The sequence below is a fragment of the Myotis lucifugus genome, unplaced genomic scaffold (assembly GCF_000147115.1).
Source record: "Myotis lucifugus unplaced genomic scaffold, Myoluc2.0 scaffold_17, whole genome shotgun sequence".
Lineage (NCBI taxonomy): Eukaryota > Metazoa > Chordata > Mammalia > Chiroptera > Vespertilionidae > Myotis > Myotis lucifugus.
This window is the reverse complement of record NW_005871065.1, coordinates 11,162,839-11,181,622: the sequence shown is the minus strand read 5'-3', so window position 1 is coordinate 11,181,622 and position 18,784 is coordinate 11,162,839. Positions and strand designations below refer to the sequence as shown.

General features: G+C 42.5%; 1 protein-coding gene across 2 annotated transcripts in view; it reads right to left on the bottom strand.

Annotated features, from left to right (window-relative positions):
- Positions 1–18,784, bottom strand: part of LYN (LYN proto-oncogene, Src family tyrosine kinase) — a 67,474-nt gene that overhangs the window by 19,429 nt on the left and 29,261 nt on the right. For both annotated transcript variants that reach the window (XM_006085285.3, XM_006085284.3), the window contains 3 exons: positions 18,412–18,564; positions 6,166–6,348; positions 4,791–4,867 (listed from right to left, as the gene is read on the bottom strand). In XM_006085285.3, coding sequence (XP_006085347.3) covers positions 4,791–4,867; positions 6,166–6,348; positions 18,412–18,564 — 413 coding nt within the window. The remainder of the gene's footprint in view (positions 1–4,790; positions 4,868–6,165; positions 6,349–18,411; positions 18,565–18,784) is intronic.

The window sequence follows — 18,784 nt, the reverse complement described above, 5'->3', positions numbered from 1 at the left end:
ACCTGATTTACCACCAACAGACTGGTGGGTCCCAACCTAGAGTTAGTACAAGGAATTCCTAATCTATATATTGTTTTCTCAGTTTGTAGATACTATAATGAGGGAGTACTCTATGTAAAAGTCAAAGGCCTTCCTACTCAAAAAGGTTGAGAATCACATAGAGATAGACTGAGGTTTCCCTAACTTCCTCCTTTTACCGATTTCCAACTTAAATGCGGCTTTAAATGTAACACTGGGGGACAATATGTATCTTGAGCACAATCACTATGTGATATGTCTTGGCAATGGAAACTTTTTCTGGGGGAAAAAGCTGAAGATACATTGATTCTGATAAGCAAGATACATAAAGGGGGAAAGCACATGACAGCATAATGTCAGATGCAAAATGATCGTAGGAACAACTCTGATCAGGGAATGACTGTGGGGTACAGAGGAGAGAACCAGTTACCTAAAGTCAGAAGACCCAGGATCAAGTCCAGCAATTCCTCCTGCCAGTTCTATAACTTTGGACAAGTTCAAGCTCACCTCCTCCTTTGTAATATGTATTAAGTAACAATATAAATGCTTTCAAGCTTGTGGGCTCAAATGAGATGTCGGAAGTAGAAGTGTTTTATCAACTAGAAGGAGTTAAAGAAATGTTACCTGTTTCCATGATTGTAACAGCAACTTTGGTGTTTCAGTTTTTATTGCAGTTTTACTCATATGTAATTGTCCATTTCATTTTTGGTAATTTTTGCACTTCAGGGAAGTTGCCACCAAAGAGGAAGAAATGCTTTGATTCACTTGGCCTGAACTCCAAGATGTCTTATCTGACCTCCATATTGCAACTGTGAATTTCCCATTTCTCTCAGTTTTATAAGTCTATGATTTCGTTTCAGCTTCTGCTGAAGGAAATTCCCACAGATTTCAACCCCTTCTCTTTCCAAGTTCATTTCTTCTCTTAGGTGAGGCAAAAACTGGAAGGGAATTATGCAAAGACTCTCTGCTCTGAAAGTATCAGAGTTCCTTTGCAAAGGGGTAACTTTCCTATTTCAGCACAAAAAGCTCAACCTGGCTTCAGTGAATACAAGAATCAGAAGCAATGGGCAAAGCTGCTGTAGCTGGGATTTCCTAATCTCCATTCAATGGAGAGGAAGGTGAGTGGGCTGATGAGTTGAAGAGTCTGGATTACAGCTGGGCTCAGCAGAGCCTTTCAGAACACAGCCCGAGACAGGAAGTGATGAAATCAGTTCTCACATGAACTGAAAGGCGACCATGTGCACTGACCCCACTTCCTGTCTCGATTGCCATACGGGGGACGGTAAGGGGAAAGTAGAGCATGGGGAAGTAGGGCATGGGTACAGGGAAGAAGAGGCCATTGCGAGACTGTGGGAAAAGTCCCAACGCTGCCCCTTACCCTTGCTCCCTTATTCTTCTGGCCCGGGCGCTGGGATTAAGTAAATTGGTTTGTTTCTACTCTCCATCTCCCATTGTGAAAAACTGGTGAATTGAACTAAATCCTTTGTGAACACTCAATGTCCCAACTCTTTGATGAGACTGACAATGCTAACGGAAGAAAAGTATAAACATATTATAGAGCCTACTAATTGTTTAGAGCTCAAATACCAAATGAATTTATAGAATACTTCTGCTTTACCCTATTTCCACTCTAAACAGTACAGTGGAGAAAAGGTATAGGAAAGGCTGTATTTTCCAGTATCTGGGCACCAGGTGTCATCTTATCACCTTGGGCGAGCTTTATTAATATTTATTATTCGCATGTTATTCACTATGAAAAAGTGACAAAGTTAACCAGTGGTAGATGATGGAGAGGAAAAGGAGAAACGACTCAGAGAGGACTTTCTTTGTATAGAGAGATCCTTTCAGAAAGGTACATGGAGAAGGAGGAGGGGTATTGGTTGTGCCAGTCATAAAGGGAATTGCCCATATCCGTCACAGCGAGACTGGTCACTGGGTGTGGTTAACAGAAATCGGATGTGTAAGGTATGTGCTTTCAGACTGAGGTCCAGGCCCCCTCCTAGTTATCTATATTCCAGTAAGAAAAGCCACAAGCTAATAAAGCAGATGATAATTAAGGGTGAGGCAACAGGTGGTCCCACGAGCTCCACCTTAAGGGAAAGACTGGGTGAGGTTTGCACCAGGAACAAAGATGAACTCAAAAGGAGATGGTATTTGCTTGTAAAGGAAATGCATTTAGTGCTGAACATACGTGCTTAGAGACTTCGTGGGTGCTGCTGACTGCTGACATCTCCTAATGACACCTAACACTCCATGCACTTAAACTAGATATTTCACCAGTTCTACCCAGTCATCACTGCTAGGAAACCCTGAGGCAGCTAAACAAGAGTTCATCCAGCATGAGCTGGACTCCATACACTGGCTTACATGGAGACCATTGGTAGTAGCCTTGATTGCTCCTTGGCGCCCCCCCTCCCCCCCACTGAAATCTGCAATTTGAAAGTCACGGTCAATGCCAGTCTTTGTGATAATTTACTTTGCAAGCTACAAAGGCTTAGAAAACAACCTTCCCCGTAAATATTTTCTAAGTTAGAAAAAGGTACCCTTTGTAATAACACTAGTAATTTATAAAGTTAAAGAACAGATACAGAGGCCTTGACCTAAAACTCTGACTATATCAAGATGTGTTTTGAGAAAGGCTATGCAAAATCAAACACAAAATACCAATGTGACAAACTAAAGTCCATCTCTGGGTCTAGTACACACCCCAATTTGCATGATTTCTATCCTACAGAACTGTAGGCACAGATCAGACCCTTGGGCACACTGGAACGGCTATAACCACCAGGCCCTCAGGCCACATGTCCTAGGTTTCTACATCCTTTCTCAGCCCCTTTCCCTTTCTGAGGAGCAAGTGTGTAAACCTTTACTACACTCCTCAACTCTGTCATCCAATAGGGGATGCCCAAGTCACCACCCTGGGTAGAGGGCCTCATTTAGCTGGGTCAAATGTGACCCAAGTTTATCAGACTTCTGCTTTCTCCACTTCCTGGCTCCCTATCTACATAGGATCTAGAGCTGCACCCATCCCAGTCATTTCTCCTGTTACTGCAGAGCAATGGTTTTCAAACTGTGGTCCTGAGACCCTTGGAGTCTCATAGAACCTCTGAGGGCCAGCCTAGAGAGTTAGAGAGGATTAAGAAGTCAAGGCTGCTGGACCCTCCCCTTCCTCCAGTTCTACCACAGCAACTTTGCTTCTTTTCATATTAGAAATTGAAGTTTCAGATGATATTTGAATCTCCTACTCAGATAAAGAATCCACTAAACTCCTCAAGTTCTGGTCAGTGAGATGAAGGCTGAGCAAAATGACTTCATCAGACACCTTTACTGTCACTCCCAGGGTGGGGACTGTCACCCCCACGGTGTCCTCAGCTTCCACCAACAGGCTCTGAAGTGCTGTGTCCATGCCAGCTTACTTGATTTTTTTTTTAAATTTATTATTGAAAGTATTATATAGGTCCTCCTTTTTCCTCCCATTAAACTCTTCCAGCCCTCTCCCATCTCCCCCACCCCCAGGCCCTCACCACCCCATTGTCTGAGTCCACGGGTTATGCATATATGCATACAAGTTCATTGGTCGATCTCTTCTCACCCATCCTCCCCTGCCTTCCCTCTGAGGTTCAACAGTCTGTTCATGCTTCTGTCTCTGGGTCTATCCAGCTCGTTTGATTTGACCCTCGACAACATCTCCTTAAAGTGAGCATTCCCATTCCCATTTGATCGATGAATAAACTAACCCAAAGAGAGAAAGCACTTCCTGAAAATGGCATGGCTATTGAGTGGCAGAGACAGGACACAAACTCCAGTCTCCAGATGTGGACTCCAGCTCTGCCACACACTCTATTGCAGAGTAGGTGTTGTTCCTATCTTACTTAAATGTACTCATTCATTCCTTTGATCTCATCTCACAAGAAGGCCCGTCTATTTCCCAACTAAAAAAAGGTCTGGGGGAAGAAATGGGAGTAAGAAATGAAGATCATAGAGACTGCCCTTTCCTACAACTTCTAGAAATCTCTGTGGTACTTTGAGGGTTATGGTACATGGCCTTTCCTACATGAACCACCTGTGGCTAATATTGAGAAACAAGCAAATTACTGAACATGACTAACCAACACAATGAAACCATTTAAAGTCAGTAGCTGGCATCATTCAAATGTGCACTTCCTTGGTATACCGGGGACATCGCTGGGTTTCTGGGTAACCTCCCTCAGCTCTTAAGTACACTTCAGGAAACATGTGATTTCAACATAAATACATTCGCAACTTCTAGGCTAGTTCTGGAAATATTATAAATAAATATTTCTCAGAATCCTAAAGGCACATCCAACAAGAAGAACTGAACAGGAAAGGAATACTGTCCCTCTGTTTTCAAGAACACTTAGGACTTAAAGGTAACAGTACATCAGATGAGTAACTTAGAGACCACATGTGCATCGGTTAGAAGGTGCTGCACTTGCACTGCATGGAATTGCTTCCCCAAAATGCAGCCCAAAGTGGTCAATTCAGCTGCATTGTTTCTATCATTTGTGCAGAAACAAATATAAGTATAAAGAGACTGATTTGCATTAACGAAGCTGACATCCAAAGTCAAAGTGACACATACACACACATTCTGTGTAAAATAATCAGTATTGTCTCTAAGGAAGTGTACACATAACCACTGCTGGGAAACGTTCAACGGAAATGCCTTCTCCTGAAACAATTTCATCGTGAATCTGACACAGGGGAGGTCTTTGCAAATTCACACACATACTGGCTGCTTCATACTTCACCTGAGCAGAAAAGTCAATGAGCTTTGGAAGCTGCACTTTGCCCCCTTCATCACTCTTCAGGAAATCCAGCAAGCTGCCTGTTGATAGAGGAAGAAAGAAAGTTAGTGTAGTTAAAACACAAAAGAAACTCCAAACAAATATAATTCAAATGATCATTACTACAGGGGGAACCCCACAAAATGCCTTTTCCACTAGAACTTAAAGTGCCAACCTGAGGGCAGCCCTGGGCAAGCTACTTATCTGGTCTAGGTCCCTGTGAAGTGGGCATGTCCTAGTGGCTATACCAGAGTCCTTATGAGGGTGGATTGAAGCATGTGCCATGGCGCTTGGCAGGTAATGAGCGCTCAGTAAGTGTTCTGCTACCTCATCCACAACACGAAACCATCTACTTAGCCCTGAGACTGCTGAAAAGATTGAGTGAGATCACCCAGGGAAGGCACTGAGAACAGTGTTCCATAGTAAGTGTTCCATAAAGGTTAGGTGTTATTATCTGGAGAAACACATATTTACATTTATGATTAATAAGACTATAAATGGATTAACTCAAATAGTATTTACTGAACTCCTTCAAAGTTTATAACCCTGAGACTGGTTTCTGGGCTATAGCAACCTAAGCCCTAGGGGCAAGGTCTTTTGTTGAATGGCCTTTCTTGGAAGGACTCTGAGTGACTAATATTCTGAAGTTTTAATATATATTAAGAAAATATAAAATGCATCTTTCTAACCTATTCATCTCTAATAGCACATTATAATCATTTTTCATGAGATGATGGTTAATTCTGGATTATTGCTTTTCTGAGGTTGGTCGAACCCAGTCCCCCTCTAACCTGTTACCTTTGACCTGATCTGAAATGTACATGTGCTCCAGGTAAGGAAGGGTCATGGTGGACACTTTTCTCCCTTCATTTCTTCTGAATTTTAAAGAATCATTTGGCAGTTTATTAATATCTATACTGAGTTGCAGGAAGAAGGGTGGTGATTCAACCCCTTTTATCTGACAGTGAGAGCCACGGGGGAAAAGAACCGCTTTCGCCTCTCCTTCAGTGAGTCCATGATTACGTGGGAGTTCAATCCCGGCAAGTTTTAAATGTTCACATTTTAAAGTGGCACCCTGAACATTTACATAATGCTACAGAGGAAAACAAACTATTTTTCAGAGTTTGAGAACTCATATTTTGAACATATAAAAATATGAATACTCTTATTTAAAAGATGTATTTATCTGGTAAATATTCATTGGGAGCCTAGTAGGTATTGGGTACTGTTCTTGGCGCTAATATAAATATGGAGACGAATGCAGGGAACACAGGAAGACGGTATTTCCGGCCGGGCGAGGGTTAGGTGATTTAACAGCACTGGGCTTTGGGCGCCTCACCCTTGGCCATGTACTCCGTGATGATGTAGATGGGCTCCTCCTTGGTGACCACGGCGTACAGCCTCACCAGCTTGTCGTGCTGCAGGGTCTTCATGAGGTTGGCTTCTTCCAGGAAAGCTTGCACAGACATTGTGCCTGGCTTCAGCGTTTTCACGGCCACTTTGGTGCTATTGTGATAGTAACCTAGGAAGGAAGAAGGGGGCATGCTTTACCAAACTGAAAACCCAAAGCCTTCATGCATAATCAGAAGAAAATTTCGTTACAGCTAGGAAAAACTTACGTAAAACTCTATAGAGTGTTAACATCAGGGGCGGCTGAGTGAAGGGTACATGGGAATTAGTCTGTACCATCTTCACAAAATTACCTAAGTTATTCCACAGTCAAAAGGTTTTTATAAAGCAATATTTAAAAAAAGAAACACTTCTATACGTACTGCATCATGGGGACTCAGATTTCCCTCTAATTAATAAAATGTTCTTTATCCAAGATTTAAACACACACACACACACACACACACACACACCGAACAAAGTTCTACGTTTTTACACACACACACACTCTCACACAGACAATGGTCTAAAAGAAAATACACCAAAATATATCAAATACTGGCTATCTCCAATGGTGCGCTTATTTGCGATTTTAATTTTGTTCACCCTACCTTTATTTAACAAATATTCTATGTTGAATATGTCTTACTTTTATAATCAGAAAACAAGCTTTGCAGTCAAAAAATATTTATATATACTAATTTTTAAAAAAAATATATTTTATTGATTTTTTACAGAGAGGAAGGGAGAGGGATAGAGAGCTAGAAACATCGATGAGAGAGAAACATCGATCAGCTGCCTCCTACACACTCCCTACTGGGGATGTGCCCGAAACCAAGGTACATGCCCTTGACCGGAATCGAACCTGGGACCTTTCAGTCCACAGGCCGACGCTCTATCCACTGAGCCAAACCGGTCAGGGCGTATATATATACTAATTTTCAAGTACAATATTCTAGAGTCAAATAGCTTTCCCCAAAGTTTTCAAAAAGAACTGGACTTGGGTGACTCTCCACGAACAAAGGGCTCTGGCTGAATGTCTGGGAACCACTGTCTGCCACACCCCTAGCCCCACCCAGGAGGTGCAGTGCCCTTCAGTGAAGAAACCCGTCTGACTTGGCTAACCCAGCATTCCCCACACTTTCTTGACCACAGAATACTTTTTCATGTACTTTTTGTTGCTGTTGCTGTTAATCCTCACCCAAGGATATTTTTCCATTGATTTTTGGAGAGAGTGGAAGGGAGAGGGAGAGACAGGGAGATAAACATCCATGTGAGAGAGACACATTGATTGGTTGCCTTTTGAACGTGCCCTGTGGTTTGAGCCTGCAACCAAGGTACATGCCCACTACCAGAATTGAACCTGAGACCTTCAGTCCAAGGGCCAACGCTCTATCCATTGAGCCAAACCGGCTAGGGCCATTTGCATTATTATTTTTTTCTTTTTTACAAAATAAATTATTTTTTAAAAGATATTATTTTCTATTGCCACATCTTCAAATGGTAAGAGAAAGTATTACTTTACAGCTGTCAATCCTAATTGATAATTTTTCTTCTGGTCTTTAACACAGATTTCTCTGTTAAAACTTCCTTTTATATTCCACTTCGATTTGTACTTAGTAGCTTGTACAGAAAAATGAAGAATGCAGTATATAAAATAAAATAAGAACATATAGAAAAGACTGTAATAGGAAGCTGACAAAATACTGTCCTCTGTCATTTTCAAAAGCCACAACCTACACAGAATAATAGAATCATGAAAATACAAATGGATTTTCCAATTGTAAGAAGCTAGGAAAATCCCTTGGCAAATGGAATGGGGAAACTGAGACAAATAGCTGAACAAACTGGCCTAGCAATTTACAGTCAGATATAGAAGGTCACATCACTAGAGATAACATCTAGGCCTCAGTTGTATTTCAGTGCCAGGCCCAGAAAAGCAGCAAGACCAGGTGGGCGACATCAGGACCAACTGCAATGACTAATGACCCCGTGCCCTGACACTGACCAATCTGTGGAGACCAGAGCCTGAAAGGGCACATCTGGAGAAGCTGATGAATATTCTATAGAGAGCTCCCCTAAGGCCTCCCCTAAACTCCCAGCCTTTAAAAAAAATCCTCAAAAAATGAAGGACCCAGAGTGAGCTCTCCCTCCCAGGAATATGCCCACGCATTTCCCTTCCCCCTTCTTCTCCAGCAGGCACGCATCTCCTAAACTCCAAGGGTCTCCCAGGAGACTTGCAACAAGCGGAGCAATGGGCAGCGGCAGCTAGACCCAGGCTAACCCCCTGAACCTGCCTCCAAAGCTCCCTTTTCTCTGACTTCTCAGTGAGCCCTGTCCAGGCTCATTTCTTTCCTATAACGTTTTTAGAGAACCAAGGCCCCACCTAGACCCTCTCCTGTTGCTTCTTCTATCCTAAGCTCTGCCTTGTTTCACTGTCCCCAACTTTTATAAATGTTCTAATCACCTAGACTCACGTTGGGAAATCTTTCCTACAGCAAGTCAATGACCCATACGCTACTGGCGGGCCGAGGCAGACACACTCTGGGCCGGTCCCCTTTCCAATGACAGTGTGACCTTTCCTAGGTCTCTTAAGATCAAATTTAAAGTAAATTCCACCAACAAAAGTCCTTTAATATTATATATGGATCAAGAAGATTCCATTATAAATTTGTTTAAAAGTTATAAATAGGTCCCCAGTTATATATATCTGGCATGTATATCTGGCAAAGCATAGCAAGAAATTACACTCTCTTTGATACATGTAACTGACAAAGGGCTAATCTTCCTACAGGTCAGAAAGGAAAATGGAAAAAATAGGCGAAGGCTTACATGAGCATTTCTAGAAGAAAAAAAATCCAAATGACTAATAAACCCGTGAAAGGAAGATCTTATTAGTAACCACAGAAATGCAAATAGAGCCTTAGGGAGAAACCACCACCCAACTTGACAAAAATCTTGCGTTCTGGTGAGCACATATCCCTTGGTAGGGAAACTGGGGCAGCTCCCCTAGGCCCTTATCTGTACTTTTTGAGCATCTCTGAAATTCAGTTGTAAAATGTCTGTCTTTAACAACATCCCAAGAAGCCCATGAAGAGTGCTGCCAGGACAGCCTCTTTTTAAGTGCAATTATCTTGAGCAAACTCATCCACCACACCGGGCCGTGCAAACCTGGGGCTCGTGTAATTTGCTGGTGAAAGTCTAAACTGGGACAAGTGCTTGGGAAATGAGGTTGGCAGTATTTTACAGACTTGAAGTTTCAGACTCCTATGATCCAGCAAATCCACTCCTGGTCACTTTATTTTTATTTTTTAAATATATTTTTATTGATTTCAGAGAGGAAGGAAGAGGGAGAGAGAAATAGAAACATCAAGGATGAGAGAGAATCATTGATTGCTGCCTCCTGCAAGCTCCCCACTGGCGATCGAGTCCACAACCTGAGCATGTGCCCTTGACCGGAATCGAACCTGGGACCTTTCATTTCGCAGGCCGATGTTCTATCCACTGAGCCAAACCAGCTAGGGCTCCTGGTCACTTTAGAGAAACTCATGTACCCGTGCAGCAGCACAAAAACGTTCACAGCAGCATTGTTCACAGTAGCCAAAACCTGAGAACAACTCCATTCCATCAATACACAGTGAGATCAAAGGATACACCATTGTGCATCTTGAATATAAATTCAACACAATGAATGTACGATAGCTACACCCACAAACATGAATGAAACTCACAAACAGAACGTTGAATAAAAGAGGCAAGACATAACAAAAGACTACACTGGTGTAATTCATTTATACACATAAAATTCAAAAACAGGCAGAGCTAAATTCTACTGCTTGGGGATGCATACCCCCACATACAAAAGTAGCAGACCTCTAAAGAAAAGCCAGGACATTCTCACAAGGTCAGAAGAGCTGCTGCCTCTGGGGCCCAGGTGTGGTGGTGACTGGAAAGGGATGAGGGAAGACTTCTGGGTGCTGGCAAGTTTCCGCTGTGTGACCTCAGTGGTCACCACACCGGTTTTCATTTTGGAATTCTTTGTGAGACTGAATATTTGTGTTGTCTGCACTTTTCTGTCTGCCTGTTATATTACCCAGCAATAAAAGTGAAAGAGACAATTATTCTCCTCCAGTCATCACAGAAGCCATGGGACTCATTGAGACTTTTACATAACATAAAATTATGGGGGAAGAAGGAAGAAAAAATGCTTTCCAAGGGGAGAGGGGAAAGTTTTCAGGAAATACTGCAGCTGCTGAAGATATTTAAAGTGCTGATAAGGAGTTCGACATGAACAGTGAATAAAACAGCTGTGTCCACAGCCCAAGAACGGCAGCCGCTCCCACTTAATGTCATGTCAGAGCTGTGACATTTAAACAATGGGGCAGATTTTCATCCTGATTATTATTCACCACTAAGGGTCAAATTGTACTTTACCAAGACATTTTCAGGAATGTGCAGGTTCAGTTCACCTAGTCATGGAGACTGGGGTTGACACTGCAGATGAAAAATGATTTTAAAAGTCTTTGAAGGCAGTAAACATTTTCTTGTGGAGTGGTACTTGGCCACCGTTCACGAACACTGGTGTGACAACCTGAGAGAGTTCACACCGTGCAAGTGTGACTAACGTGCTAAACAGCACCTAAGGAGGGTGGTTTTGTTTTTTAAAAAAAGATGCATGTAGTTGATTTTGGAAGTTGGCTGGTGATTAATTTCAATGCAGTTGGCTCAAATGAAGGTTTATCAAGTAAAGTTCAAGTCAAAATAAGTTTGCTTTCTCCCAAAGTCTTTTTTCATAGACCAAGTGGTAACAGGAAGCATCACCCTTAGCTTCACGGATCAGTCAGTTCCCTCAGAATCCAACAATCCACAGAGGAAAACGTCACCAGGCCAGATGTCAAGAGGATCACACCAACAAGAGGAAACAGCTTGAGGCAGAACCTCCTCCTTCGTCTGTCCCCCCAACCCCTCCTCCCTCCCCCGCCTCCCCCAAAACAGGTCACTTCCTAGTATTTGTTCACTGTATTTCAGTCCAAAAATATTCAGACCATAAAATGTAACTGGTGTTTTATGAACCATTCGTCGTGCTTCACAAAAGGATCAACTCACTTGGTTAACAGTGACATAAAATTTAATCTGTTCTTTTTCTGTCAGTGAAAAAACCTAGCCTGCTATCCCTTGAGAAATACAAAGTAAATTCTGGCAGCTCTAAATTGCACAGACCTTGCTATTATACCAGCCCTTGGACAGAGTGAGACTCACAAACACACATGGGAGCGGTGGGGGGGGGGGGGCGTCCTTTAACCTCTATTTTATAACAGAATATCACCAATCACCATTCTCTTGGTTTTATTCCCAGTATTTCTTTGCTAAATGCATCCAACATAGTGATGTTCTTTCAGTAGCTAAGGAGATTCCAAACAACAGCCAAATTCACAGAACCATATCCACAAAAGATTCCAGTTCAAAATTTTCTATTTTTTCCTTTTGTCTTCTTTCTTTCTCTTCCTTTTTCTCCCTCCTTCCCTTCCTCCCTCCCTTCTTTCCTCCCTTTCTCTTTTCTTTTATTTCTTTAGTACAAGACTAAAAGGAAAAAAAGCATGATTAATAAGCAAACAACTATCAATGTCAGTATCCTGGCAGTGATTTTGTACTATAGTTTTGAAAGATGTTACTACTGGGCGAAACTGGATGAAGGTTGCATGGGATCTCTTTGTATTGTTTCTTTTATATATGATCGCTTTTTTGAAATACAATTCATATACCATACCATTTACCCATTTAAAGTATATAATTCATTGGTTTTTGTATATTCAGAATTGTGGAACCAACACCACAATCAATTATTAGAAGATTTTCATCACCCCCAAAAGAAACCCATACCCATTAACAGTCACTCCCCCATCCTCCCTTCCCCGACCTGAGGCAACCACTCATCTACTTTGTCTCTATAGATTTGCCTACCCTGGACATTTCAATAAATGGAATCATAAAATATGTGGTCCTTTGTGTCTAGCTTCTTCCATTTAACATAGTATTTTCAAGGTTCATCCACGCTGTAGCATGTGTCAATATTTTATTGCCAAATAATATTCTATTGTATGGCCACGCTACATTTTGTTTATCAGTTCGTCAACTGATAGATATTTGGATTATTTACACTCTTCAGCTATTATTGAATAATGCTACTTACTATGAACATTTGTGTAAAAGTGTTTGTGTGGTTCCTTTTTTTTTGTTATTTTTTACAATTGCAAATGAATCTATAACTATCTCAAAATAAAAAAGCTTGATTAAAAAAACCAAAAAACAACTTGTGTTGAATTGGGAAATCCTAGGTAATTTCTCCCCTCTATTTCATACCCTTTGTTCTATTGTCGCCATCCACTCTTTATAAAAAAATTAAATATGTAATAACAATAAGGGTTCTTTGAATGCTGTTGACTGGACTAAATGCTTACATGTATCATCTCATTCAATCCTTACACCATTCCTACAAGCTAGGGGTTTTTATAACCCCTTTTAGGATGAGCCTCTGCTGCCTCTCTCTTTTAAAATATCATTAGCAAATCAAACCAATAACTCAATTAAAAATGGGCAAAGGGCTTGAATAGACATTTCTCCAAAGAAGAAATGGCCAATAAATACATGAAAAGATGTTCAACATCACGAATCATTAATAAATGCAAATCAAAACACAAGAGACACTACCTCAGGCCCATTAGGATGGCTACTATAAAACAGAAGCAAAAACAAAACACCAGAAAACTACAAGTGTTGGTGAGGATGCAGAGAAACGGAAACACTCGTGCACTGTTGGTGGGAATGTAAAGCGGTGCAGCCACTGTGGAGCACAGTATGGCAATTCTTCAAAAATTTTAAACATAGAATTGTCAAATGATCTAGCAATCCCACTATACACACACACACACACACACACACACACACACACACACATATATACACACAAAAGAATCAAAAGCAGCCTCTCAAAGATAATAAAGATAATTGTGCACTCACATGTTATTCACAACTGCCAAAAGGTAGAAGTAACCCAAGAATCCATTGAAGGATGAATGGATAAACAAAATCTGTGTATACATACAATGAAATATTACTCAGCCCCCCCCCCAAAAAAAACCGGAAATTCTGACATATGCTACAACATGGATGAAACTGGAAGACATTATGCTAAATAAAAGAAGCTAGTCACACACATACACAAAAGACAAACACTTTATGAGTCCATTTATTTGAGGTACCAAGAGTAGTCACATTTATAGAGACAGACAGTAGAACAGCTCTTGACAGGGGCTGGGAGTGGGGGAAAGGGGAGTTGTTAATAAAGAGGATGGAGTCTCATTTTGAAAGATGAGACTCTGAAATTGTTATACCAGGGGTGGGCAAACTTTTTCACTCGAGGGCCACAATGGGTCCTTAAACTGGACCGGAGGGCCGGAACAAAAGCATGGATGGAGTGTTTGTGTGAACTAATATAAATTCAAAGTAAACATCATTACATAAAAGGGTACGGTCTTTTTTTTTTTTTTTTTTAGTTTTATTCATTTCAAACGGGCCGGATCCGGCCCGCGGGCCGTAGTTTGCCCACGGCTGGGTTATACAATGTGCTTGTCCACGATAGAACTGGACTGTACACTGAATTATGTTATGTGTTACTTACCATGAGAAAACATTATTAACAAACATATTCAAAAAATAAATTTTCACAAGATTTTTACCCTCTTTTAACAATTTAAATGAAAAGCACCACTCTGGAGAAAACAATTACGTATTTTCCAATGCCCCACCCTCCTCTCTTCTAAACCTCCGTGGTCTCCCAGGCACCAACTAGGTACATGCTAAATAAAAATCCTATACAGTCAGGGTGAATATTTAGCACGTGGCCCGGTGGAAGCCCATGAACAGAAAAAGGTGGGAAATGGGCAGGAGGATTTTGTGCATCTAGAATTCGAAGCAAAGAGGTTTTCTCAGTCCCAGAAAGGACCAATGTGCTGGAGCTCACGGTGACCATTTCAGCGCAGGCTTGAGCTCTCGCAGCAGAACTGTACTGTGAACAGGTGTATTCAGGCATGTGTCATCCCCCCCCCCACACACACACACACACACTGCGACCTTGCTCCTGACTTAACGCCAGCTCATCTAGACTGGACGAGTTGGCTGGCAAATGGCACCACCACCATGCAGCTGGTAAAGAGGTTACCATTCTACTTGTTAGTAGCCCTCAAGAAAATGTTAAGAAAATACAGAACTATCATAATCTCTTCCTCTCGAAGTGATAACCAGCAGATCCTCTCTCTTATCTCTTGGGTGTAAATAGCACACAATTCAACGCCTTTATCAAGGCTTCACAGCTGAACACGAGGCTGGAACAAAACTCCAATCCATCACTTCATACGCAAGGCTGCTGCTGCAGAGCAGACAAGAACACCCCACTTAAGCTTCCCCTATTTTTCCCTTCATGACGGATATGCAACTCCTTTGCCGACAATTCTCCATGGGAAGGTCTAGCTGGATTCTTTATAGTTTGAATTCATAATTAAAATTGGAGAAAAGCTATTGAATTACAGCTTCCAACGACTATCGTCAAACACGGTAACATGAAAATAATCCTAAAAGTAGAGGGCTCAGAGCCAGACACTATAGCAAACCCTTCAACTACATAACCTCATTCTTCCTTTCAACAAGGGGTGATAATTGTTTGCCCATTTTACCAACGAGGAAACGGAAGCTTGGGAGGTCAAATGGACTTGCAGATCGCTTAACAAGTGAGTCCAGCTCTCTGGGACACCAGAGCAGCAGGCTGGCTCCTTCACTGCCTTGAATGCCTTCGGGCATGTTGCTTCTCTGGTTCTCAGTGTCCTCATTTATCTAATGACCATAATCATTCTTCCCTTTCAGTGTAATTGTGATGAGTACAGGAGATAATCGATGGAAGTGTCCCTAGAACTGGGCCCATGGACACCGTATAGCTGGGACACTCTTCTCTCTCCTCCCGTCTTCTCCACCCTCCACCCTGTCATCTCCCCACTCAAAATCCTGGCACCCTCAGATGGACTCAGAGCCCCAGAGGACCATTCAGTGTAATCATGAACATGTATTTTCCTGCCAATAAAGAGATAAGGCTGGAAAGGGGAGGCCAGGAAGAGAAGGCAGGGTCCCTGGTTACCGAAGGGAGCCAGTGGGGTTGGAGGAGGCATGGCCTGGGGAATGTGGAAGGAGGACAGAGGCAAGTGCAGCTTTTTAGAGAAGTTATGGCTTCCCAGAGGGAAGAGGATTCAAAATGAGCAGGTAATGCTGAAACCATCTGGGGGAAGTTCTTACACAATCCTAATCTCCCCACAGATCGTGAATTAATTACGAAAGGGAATCTAAAAGTATCATTTACAATGGCGAAATCTGGTGGCCCTCCTTCAAATGAAAAGGAAATCAGCAATAATGGGACCAGTGACCATGCGTGCCTCCTGCCAGGTGCACCGAGGACACAGTATCACTCAGCACTACTCAGGCACAAAGGCATAACCTGAGCCAAGTCTCCGGAAACATCAGAGAAATCCAAATGAAGGACATTCCAAAAACAAGGGACCCGTGTTCTACAAAACGTCATAAAATATGAAGATGGGCTAAGGCAGTGGTCGGCAAACTGCGGCTCGCGAGCCACATGCGGCTCTTTGGCCCCCCGAGTGTGGCTCTTCCACAAAATACCCACTTCTGCGCACGGGCCATGAAGTTTCAATCGCACTGTACGTGTGCGCCCGCACGTGGTATTTTGTGGTATTTTGTGGTATTTTGTGATCGCTATATTGTGTACGATAACGTCCCTGCTCTTAGGAGACACGTGCTTAAGTATTTCGGGAGAAACATCCGCATGTCTGCAACTTACTCTCAAGTGATTCACCAGCAACAATAACATATGGACGTGTATATGTAGAAAAAGATAAAGCAAATATATCCAAATATTCACCAGTGAATCTAGGTGAAGGGTATACAATGTTTACTATACTATTCCTGTCCTAATGTTGTGGATTTGAAAAACAATACATTAAGAAATATATTAGGGGAAAAAGATAAGGCGGCATTAAAAAAAAAAGAGCGAATAACAGCTTGATGGTTCTTCAAACAACTAAATGTAGAATTACCATATGACCCAGCAATTTCACCCCTTCATACCTAAGAGAAATGAAAATATTTGCCCACACAATAATTTGTACATGAATGTTCATAACATCATTCTTTATAAGAGCCAAAAGGTAGAAACAGCCCAAATGTCTATCAATAGATAAAGAGATGAACAAACTGTGATAAATGCATACAATGCAATATTGTTCAGCCTTAAGTCAGAATGAAATTCTGAGGCATAGTCTAACAAGGATGAACCTTAATAGTAAGTGAAATAAGCCAGTCACAAAGGGATAAATATGTTACAATTCTACTTATATGAGGTACTCGGCATAGTCAAAGTCACAGACACAGAAAGTGAAATGGTGGTTGCCAGGGGTGGGGCGGGGGCGGGGGGGGGGCGGGGAGGGGGAAGTGGGGAATGCCGGCTTAATGGATACAGTCTTTGCTTTGGGTGATGAAAACATTCTGGAGCTGGATCGAGGTGGTGGTTTGCACAACAATGTGAATGTAGTAAACATCACCGAATTGTTCACCTTAAAATGACTGATTTTATGTTACATGGATTTTATCTCAATGACAAAGAACAGAGCCAGTTCCCCCTGCACACTCAGAGGTGGAGAACTGGTGCCAGTTGGCAGCAGATCACTCAGCTTAGAGTGTAGTGCAAAAGTGTGGGGGGTCCGCAACAATAATAAATATAAAACCTGCAGTGCCCCCGCCCCCCCAAAAGAACAGAGCAGACAGAGAAAGGAGGAGGCTACTCTTATGACTTCAGCAGCAGAGTGTGAATGAGAAGAGACCACATCTAGAGTGAGCGCTCCCACCCATGAATGTGCTGATTGGAAGGGAGACAGCGCGCCTGGTGTGCACCGCCGACTGCTCTGACATATGCCAGCCAATGCACGTGCGGTGCGTGATTCTAATTCACCTGGATTCTGTATGTTCACAAGCACTTACAGTGCAGTCAGAATTCATTAGATGCTGGGTCAGGCTCTGCCTTATGTAAAAGAACCTCTGCTAAAAGCAGCGCCAACAGGAGAAAGTGGACAAAGCTGGGATGGCAGCGACCAAGACTTTTAGAGGAACAACCTCTGCCTCATAGCCCCCTGGATGAGGAAGTGAAATGAAACCAGGCTGGGCGCGTCTGGTTCCTGCTCGTCAGGAGCTTGGACAGTTTTCAGAAGCTGCCCGCTCTTTAGAAATCGTGTTTGCTTTCACACACACAAAGCTGGGACAGGAGTGATGGGCTAAGACGTGTATGACTGATCCTTTCCAGATTTAACTGCCTTTTCAACTAGAACCAGGAAAACATGATGCTTTAAAACAGGGGAGGGGGTGGAGAGAGAGGGTATTCTTATCGCAAAAGAAACTCACATTCACTATAAAAACTTTAGGAAAGACAAATGGGCAAAGGAATCCCCTGGAAATAACCAGTATAAAAAGGCTGTCCTTAACTGTAAGGAATGATTCATTAATGATGGCTCTTGGAGCATCTTGGTGAGAAATGGCAATAAACGTGGGGCTTCCTTGCCCAGCCCGCATGGCTCAGTGGTTGAGCATCGGCCTATGAACCAGGAGCTCACGGTTCGATTCTCAGGCAGGGCACGTGCCTGGGTTGTGGGGTCAATCCCCGGTGGCGGGTATGCAGAAGGCAGCCCACCAATGATTCTCTCTCATAAAAAAAAAAATTGTGGAGCCTCCTGAAGCCCACTAGCAAGGAAGTACCTTCCCCAGAAGCAAATGTCCTGTAGTTAAAATGTGCGTGTGTCCAGAGACTCTGGCGGTGAATCATGAAAGAGCAGACAGAATAATCGGGATAAACATCCACTGCCCTGTTCCTTATAAGCACTCATTCTGAAAGAGAATTACTAAGTCACACGGGGGAGGAATGCTTGTGCAGGCCAGTCCTTGGTGCCAGGCGGGCAGGGAAAACAAAAGAGGCGATGCTTCTGACACAGGTTAGTGTTTGGCTGAGAAAAATGATGGAAACTGGCTGGAGCCCTCCTTGCTCCTGTCGTCACCTCCAGAGTGACTTCTGGCGGCAGAACCACACACTCACCCATCCAGACTTCCCCGAACTGGCCGGCACCGAGCTTCTTCACCAACTTAATGGACTCTCGCGGGATCTCCCAGGCGTCTTTATCCCAGGGCTTTTGTGGTTTGGGACTAATACAGACCTTCTCCAATCTTCTGCACAAGCCATCTGACTGCTCTAATTTGAAAGAGAAAATAAATGTTAAAAAACGATTATGTTTTGTATTTTGCCAGTACCTATGGGGAAGTTTCGATGATTAGTCTTAGAATTTCCAACTTGCCATAAAATGCTTATAGGGGCATCTTTTTAAAAGAATCTCCACTTTTGATATTCTTAAACGAAAGACAATTTAAACATACTTGATTCTGTTCATTATACTGTTACTCGATTAAAACAA